General features: G+C 47.3%; 3 protein-coding genes across 3 annotated transcripts in view; 1 reads left to right on the top strand and 2 right to left on the bottom strand.

Annotated features, from left to right (window-relative positions):
- LOC131213285 (general odorant-binding protein 69-like) overlaps window positions 1–26 on the top strand; it is a 10,526-nt gene extending 10,500 nt beyond the window's left edge. The window contains exon 2 of the mRNA XM_058207300.1: window positions 11–26. Coding sequence (XP_058063283.1) covers window positions 11–26 — 16 coding nt within the window. The remainder of the gene's footprint in view (window positions 1–10) is intronic.
- A 65-nt stretch (window positions 27–91) lies between these two features.
- Window positions 92–3,125, bottom strand: LOC131213580 (sodium-dependent neutral amino acid transporter B(0)AT3). The gene is made up of 9 exons (XM_058207647.1): window positions 3,033–3,125; window positions 2,662–2,957; window positions 1,958–2,562; window positions 1,637–1,884; window positions 1,452–1,559; window positions 1,047–1,250; window positions 807–964; window positions 473–736; window positions 92–290 (listed from the first exon to the last, which is right to left on the bottom strand). The coding sequence occupies exons 1-9, from the start codon at window positions 3,123–3,125 to the stop codon at window positions 92–94; spliced, it is 2,175 nt and encodes a 724-aa protein (XP_058063630.1).
- A 2,280-nt stretch (window positions 3,126–5,405) lies between these two features.
- Window positions 5,406–7,957, bottom strand: part of LOC131213284 (uncharacterized) — a 6,300-nt gene continuing 3,748 nt past the window's right edge. Inside the window, exons 3-4 of the mRNA XM_058207299.1 lie at window positions 7,860–7,928; window positions 5,406–7,678 (exon numbers count right to left, since the gene is read on the bottom strand). Of these exons, the coding sequence (XP_058063282.1) occupies window positions 7,408–7,678; window positions 7,860–7,928 (340 nt within the window). The 3' untranslated portion in view covers window positions 5,406–7,407. The remainder of the gene's footprint in view (window positions 7,679–7,859; window positions 7,929–7,957) is intronic.

Here is a 7,957-nt window from a genome sequence, read left to right as displayed (position 1 = left end):
TTTCAAACAGACATTTCGTTATTTAAAAGACATATTGTGTACAATACACGAGACTGGGAGGGATGCAATACCTACGTACACGTGCTGCGCTTTACTCCTCCTCATCGAGCGGCTGCTCACGTGGCCCGTACGTAGGACAGCAAAGACCCTCCGACCCGTCGGCTCGTATACAGAGCAAGGATATTTCGATGTCTGTCGGTTCGTGGGGTACGATGCCGTGCACGTCTCGAAGCTCGGCCGACGGGAACCACGCCGGTTCACTGTCCTCGATGATATTGATGCCACATAATCTACGGACACCGAACCGGTGCAGATGGAGTGGATAGGGAAAAAACGAGGCAAAAAACGAGGGAACCGTTAGGCATAGATAGAGAGAAAGAGAAAGAGAGAGAGAGAGAGAGAGAGAGAGAGAGAGAAAGAAAGAAAAAGAGAGAGAGAGAGAGAGAGAGAGAGAGAGAGAGAGAGAGCCTACCGGAGAATAGCAACGCCCGGAATCCAGAGAATGGACACGAGGATCAGTAGAATCGCGACGACGATGCACCAGTATGGCCACTCCAGCTGATTCGTGGTGCCGGTGAGCGGATTCCAGCCCGGGTAGCTACTTCCCTCGGACGCTAGCTCCAAAAATGAGGCGACCAGTATTGTGATCATCGCAATCGGTGATATGTACTTCCAACACAGCATCCAATACAGGCCGGGTCGGGCGCCGGTCATCAGCTCGATGTCGTCGGCAAACCTGTAATGTGCCAAACGCCAAACTGCAGTGTGGGTGCGGCGAGACGGCGCGTTCCGACCCCGGGCCCTACCTCTTGAGACCGTAGATGTAGCTGACGCCGATGCACTCAAAAAATGCGATAATCAACAGCGTGTAGCTGCCGGCGAAGCTGTCCATCAGCTGGAATATGTAGCTACCGGCACCGTTCGCGAAGCACATCGAAATGACGCAGCACGAGAGACATAGAACCTAACAGCGGAGTGTCGAAGTCACAGTCAGTAACGGTGCGCTACTGTCTCGTGTCTGCCAACTGTCACTCGCAAACACTTACCCCAGTGATGATTTCCTTCGGTACATTCGGGAACAGCTTCATGTCCATCAGGGAGGTGCTGACACCTTCGAGCGTGCCGAACTGCGAGTCAATGCCCAGCGTGAACAACATCAAAAAGAACAGCACAGCCCACAGCTGGGCGGCCGGAAACTGGTTGATGGCTTCGGTGAAAATGATAAACGCCAACCCGGTTCCCGATGCGCTCTGTGGATAACGCTAGGTTAGGTCCTGCTCTAACTCCGTGTGCAGCATCGTCAATGAGGCAAAATGAAACATAACGAACGAAGATGACTACACACCAAATCCTACGTTCTACGCAATTACTAAACCATAGGACATCTATGCCAACTACCAAGTTGTCTGGGGATGGGATGGGGAAAACAAGAGTAGTAGAGAGTGTTTTACATTTTCCAACTCCTTCTGTAGATCGCAGGGTGGCAGCAGGTCGGTTGATCGGTTCAACCGTACCATTTCGGCGCGTTCTTCGACGCAGCTATCGTAGATGGAGGTAGCCTACAACCGAGCGAAACGATGCAGGTTAGGAGCGATGCGAGTGATACTGACCACCCTCCCTTCGGAGTTCGGATCACCTTGAAGCCGATCACGGAAAATACAACCACACCAGCGAACATGGACGTCGAACAGTTGGTGATCGAGACGACGAGCGCATCACGGTAGCAGTTGTTGTTGGCCGGGTTATACGAACTGAACGCAATTAGCCCACCGAACGCAAGGCCGAGCGAGAAGAAAATCTGTGTTCCTGCCTCCAGCCAAACGACCGGCTCCAGTATCGACTCCCAACGGGGTGTGAACAGATGCGCAATGCCATCGAGTGCTCCTGTGTGCCGGAAATGGTGACGGAAGAGACACCGTGGTAAAGTTTGCGGTATTGCCTGTGTTCGTGTTCTTACCCTTCAACGTGATACCGCGGAAGAAAAAAATGATGAGCACCACGTAGGGAAAGATCGCCGTAATGTACACGATCTTGCTCGACTCGGTGATGCCTTGGACCATGCAGAGGTACACCAGGGACCACGCCGTGATCAGCGCCATCGCCACGGTGTAGTTAATCTGCTCGGGCTGGTTCACGTTGGGCGACACCTGTAGCGTTTCCCGGTACCAATAGTACTTGGTGGGCGACGAGACCACACACTCTGGCTCGATGTCGTACGTAAAGTTGCTGAACAGTCGCTTCGGACACTCGGCCCACGGCAGCGGTGTTTCGAAGCTATGCAGCAGATAGATCAAGCACCAGGCGATGATGGTGTTGTAGTACAGTGCCACGATGTAGCTTACGAACGCGGACGAGATGCCGATACCGCCCAGGTACACCGACACCTCGTGCCATACGCCGATAGCGCCCTTCCGGAGCCGCTGCCCGATGACCAGCTCCAAGTAGAAAATAGGCAACCCTTGTAGCAGCAGCATGATGAAGTACGGCACCAGAAACGCTCCGCCCCCGTTCTTCTGCGCTAGGTACGGAAAGCGCCACACGTTCCCCAGGCCAACAGCATAGCTAGCATTGCATAGCAGAGAATCAGAGAGAACGAGAGAAAAATGACGGCATCACAACACTGTTGGTGCTACTGCTACTACGACAGGCAGTCTTGTCTACCCGATCGTGGCCAACAGGAAGGTCCACTTGCTGTCCCAGCTCTCACGCTCATCCTCCGGCTTCTCTTCGATGGCGGGCCCGTGCTCGGAAGCGATCGACGCCTGCATGGCCACCTTCCTGGTGCCGGTTTGGTGCCGCTGCAACGACGGAACCGGTCCGGCGGTATCCGCCGACAGCCCGATATCGAGCATCTGCCCCATCGGCGGATCATCGTCGCTGATGAACGCCTGATTCGTGGCGCCGTAGATAACAGTCTGGGATCCGTTCTCGGCTCGCACCAGCCGACTGCGCAGCTCCTGGAAGAGTTGGTATAAAAACCACGAGACTAACCTGTCAGCAACTCTCGTGCTGCTTCTGGTCGGCCGACCTACCTTAAGCTCGAGCTCGTCTATACTGCGCACTGTAGCATGCTGAATCAGATCTCGTGAGCTTTGTCTACGGAATAAATGTGCGGTGTTGGCCATCGCCACGGCAACGACCAGCAGAGACGGGAGAAAATGACAGCGCTAGCGTCACAATGGGGTTGTGCTGAAGTGCTGAGCTGAAAAGAGCTGCTGCGGGCTTGCGAGTTCTTAGCGCACCGCTCGGCTCCCTTCCCCAAGCTGTATACTATTTACTGTTTTTTTATGGTCAGTGATACAATTGTGTGGTGCAGGTTACGTGCATGACGGCGTGCGCTAAAATGTGCCACAAGTGCGTGCGTATTTCTTTACTTCGACTTTCGCGGCGGTTTCGAGCGTCAATCGTAGAGAACTCAAATCTGAAGATTCTATGGGTGTGTAGGGTGTGCTGCAGATATAAACGGTGCAAACGTTGAGATGTTATGATTATTACGCACTTCAGGCGGTATCACACAATCGTAGAGTGGCCGGGCACTATTGCTAACAAAGTAGGATTAATTGTGGAAAGTTAGTATAGGTACGTAACGGGAACTTCTTAGTGCCAGCATCGAATTACGGCGCAACAATTGCAACGAAACGGCTTACGTTTACAGGTGATACGTGGTGGAGCAGATGATGTGGAGCTATTCTACCGCACAGGTACCAGCTAGGGGCCGTACTTGGAGTGGAGATATTGGAGATGGTTCAAGAAGAAAGCAGACAGGAGCGCGAAAAGCGTAAAAAATATCATTAGCTAATTCGCTATTGGCATGCAGACTACACTAGCCAAACTATGCAAACTATACACGAAACATGTGGATATGATGTACATCGAGAGCCTCCTACACTAACTGTCGGTGTTGCTCAACTTCCTAGTCGAGCCGAAGAATAGTCGAAAAATGGTACTTCTAGTAATTGTACGCCGACATCAACTGCTATGTAAAATACGATGATTGTTACATAACGCCAAAGTCACGCCTTGTCAAACTTTGCTGACTTTTTATGACACCACAAAGGAGCACAATAGTGTTAACTAAAACAAAAATCCTTTCATTCACAAAACCAGACTCAAATAAGGTGTTTGTGGGTTTTTTTACAAGTAAGAGAGAGAGAGAGAGAGAGAGAGAGAGAGAGAGAGAGAGAGAGAGAGAGAGAGAGGGAGAGAGGGAGAGAGAGTATTGACCTGAGGAGGTCCTGTGCCTGTATCCGCCACTAGGTGATTATGGATTGATGTGTTCTACTTAACGTTTGATAGAGAGAAAGTGCTAGAGTCGCCCTGAACTGTGACAGGTGTAGAACTTGTGTGGCTTTACTTAATTTATACTCAAACGCACCGAACAAAAGCGGGTTTTACACTATTCTGAGCTTTCCGAGAACTTTTTGGTAAACGAGGACAACCCCGTAGAGCAAGCGACCGCACGAGCAGCTAGGCACCTCTTCTATGACTAATAAGGAAGCCGACTTCCTACTGTTGGCTGCAAAGCATTGCCGGAGCCAATATGTCTACCACTGCACACTGGTGGCACGCTGTGCCTTCTAACGGCGATTACTGACTCTCCGGAGCTACAGTGTTAAACAACAGAGTGCTTAGCTCCGAATGAGAGAACATGTGCCCCCAAAAGTTTTTTTTTCGCATAGATCACACGAGAATGGAGCGTTCCAATCGATGAGTATTGTGAGAGTAAATGCTCCGAGCGCCTCCACCAGCCTCTCACGTGTCGACCGAAGGACCTAAAGGATCCGCTATGCAGCGTTCTCTGGCTGGGAGTTTCGAGCGGCTTGTAACGTACGAAACGGAAGCCGAGAGTACCAATGCACAGCTGTGTCCTGGGAGAGCGCACAGCAAGCGACTGGTCAGGACAATACTACGTGAGAGTAGCATAACCAGAGAAAAAAGTTCACAACAAAAAAGAAATTATTGTGGGAAAGAGAAAGCCTGCAGAGAAAGAGAAAACAGAGAACGAGGGGTTCGTATGGACAAGACAATTTTAGCAAGTGATAGCTGGACACCGAAAGCTTCATGTCTTCATAAACTTCATATCTAATGCCACCTGCTGCAGGGACAAGGAATGGAAACGTGATCAATATCCAGTCGGAGGTTCTCCGGGGATGGGCCAAGGTCAAGATTAGCCGAATAAGCAATGCGAATAACGAATGACAACTAGGCACCGAAGAGATTATAGCCAAGGTTTCTAAGAAAAACTGCAGAGCGAGTAAATAATGAGTTCTATCAAGTCACCGCCTATAGCTATTGCTTACTGTAACGTTGTTTTTGCAGGCCGTATTTTGACCCCCCGCCAACCCAAGTGGATGGATGGAATAAAAGGTAAAGTAATAAATACAAAAACGCATTTTTTCCCCGTTTCCATACCATACCCGGATGTGATGGTGGGAAAGTGGTATTCTCGTTTTTATTATTCAAAATTCCATCACAATAATTTTCGCTCAATTGTCCAACCCCCTTTTGTCCATTAACACTTCTTATCCAAAACACTAGACAGCTCTGTTACGCGGGGTCCACAGTATGAGAAACATGGTAAAAATGTATGGCAGGCCAAGAAACTATCAATCTTTTGCTAAAGTTCTGTAAGTTACTTTGAGTTGCTTTTGAGCGCCTTATGTTAATGAAATATTTCACGTATTTTTTCAATGTGAACGTTGAAGCTAAATTTCGGCAAGTTTTTTTGCCTTCCAAAAACCATATTTTACTAGTTTATTTTTTTTATCAGTCATACTAGTTTTTCGACAGCGGATCAGATTTTGACAAAGATGGCAATAGAAGGAGAAGGAAAGGAAACCGAAAAAAATCAAAGCAAAACCAAACGAACTGTTATTTCACTCACAGAAAGTAACGGAATTTTGCACCCAAAAGCTGCTAGTGTGAACGCTAGCATATCAAAAAACCTGCAGAGAAAACTCATACTGTGGACGAGGCGTTATTATCTATCTTTTTCCGCTTTCTCTCTCTCTTTCTCTCTTTCTGTTTCTTTTCTCTCTCTCTCGCTCTCTCTACGGCGCTTTCTCATGAACTCTTCGTAAACTGTAACAAAAGCTGGCGAGCCTTGTCACTTTTTGTCTTTCCCACTTTTGCTCCAAGTCTCAACAATAAAAGTCTCACTCACAATACCCAACTTACTATATGTAGTCATTGACGCTTACCAAGTTTAATAAAATTAGTGGCTAATCTAACATTTGACGGAAATAAATCAATTAATAGATACAATGGTCACACAAAACCTGCCCCCTTTTCAAATGTCACATTCTCTCTCTTTCGTTATCTTTTAATTCCTATTTCATCCGTCCCTCTCTCTCTCTCTCTCTCTCTCTCTCTTTCTCTCTCTCTCTCTCTCTCTCTTTCTCTCTCTCTATCTGTTTATTGTTTTCCGCTTTTCTCTCTTTGTTCTTCCTGTTCGCGAAATATCTATCTATCGGTATCTTAAGTATTTTTAGATATTTTTACATTGTTTGAAGCTTACACAGAAGGCAAATGCGTTCGGTTTCTTTCTAGCAATACAAAGTCTCAAAATAGCTGTACTGCTCTAGCAGTACAAAGGTGATAGCAATAAAGAAAACTATTGAACCTAGTAGCTATAGTTGCAGTGTTCCTCGCGTGTTGTTTGCTCCATGCATCAAGGGCTTCTCTCTGACTAACCAACCAGTCTAACCGTTTCCAATAGCCTTGGAAAATCTTAAACAATTTTGCCATGTGTGCTCGGGTATGTGTGCACTATATTTAGGCCAAACCGTTAAAAGCAATATTTAACTTCAAAAGCATCACCGCATTAATTTTTATTTTTTCTCTTCCTAGGTTATTTCTCTCTTTATCCAGTAGCTTGCCCTGCCGAGCGATCCTGACCGGCCGTACATACTTTCACAATGCCAAAAAGCACGAATTCAAGATACATAATGGTACCAAAACCACGGGCCAGATAATGCGATAGCATATGTTGAAAACACAAAGCCAGGAACCGCCAATTATGCCTAGAGCATGAACAATGTTTGCATCGTGTCAACACAAATACCATGCTATTGGCATCTTTCGTTAAATTTTATGAGTAAGTTTTAGTTCATTGATTTATTTTCATCTAAAAGTAAAAGCAAATAATGTTAATTTCACATTCAAAAACAATGAATAACTTGGAAACAACCTGTTAGTTTATTTACTAAGTCGGCTAGTTACTATGAAATGCGCATTTCGTAGTTCAACAGTATGATGTGTGTTTACTCCGTGTTTTATCCTTACGATCTTTGCAATAACGTCTTTATTTGTGTTCATTGTTGTGCTGTTAATATCCTTTTTTGTAACAGGTAATGCAACTAAATTTTTACTAAAAGTACCTGTTTTCTATTGAACGAATTGAAAAGCCTAATTACAATCACGTTCTATTGCTTCTATTGACCTAGTACGTAACATCAGCAATAACTCGGCAGGCCCACCGCTTGGCGTTCGGTCGCTGTTCTTCGGAGGACCCTTCATCCTGGGGCAGCTGATGGAATGCTGGCGTTCTCTCTGTCGTCGTTGTTGCCTGCCCAAGGGAGATGCCTTCGCTGCTAGCCGCTGTTGCTGTCGCCATCGCCGTCCGAAGCAGCGCTCGTCCTCCTCGACACGCGGAATACTGGCGATCACCGTAGCCACACTGTAGGACAACAAGAAGCGGGATATTCAAATGGCCTGGTGTTTGTGTAAGCACAATGCAAACTTGGTCCATGTTTTCGTCAACATTCTAGTTAACTTGTGTGTTTGTTGGCGGCTGTCGGTATATTTACCATATAGTTAAAGTGGAAATCGACGCAATTTGTCGGTCTGTTGAGACTTACGTTTTGGCACCCTCCAAGGGCGACTCGCGCAGTATGTTCACTTTCGTGGCGCGATCTTTGTCGCGCAGGCTCGGTATCTGACGTTTCAGCTCCTCGAA

Source organism: Anopheles bellator, chromosome X (genome assembly GCF_943735745.2).
Source record: "Anopheles bellator chromosome X, idAnoBellAS_SP24_06.2, whole genome shotgun sequence".
Taxonomy (NCBI): Eukaryota; Metazoa; Arthropoda; class Insecta; order Diptera; family Culicidae; genus Anopheles; species Anopheles bellator.
Note: the sequence above shows the minus strand (reverse complement) of the source record. Positions and strands in the feature narration are given on the sequence as shown.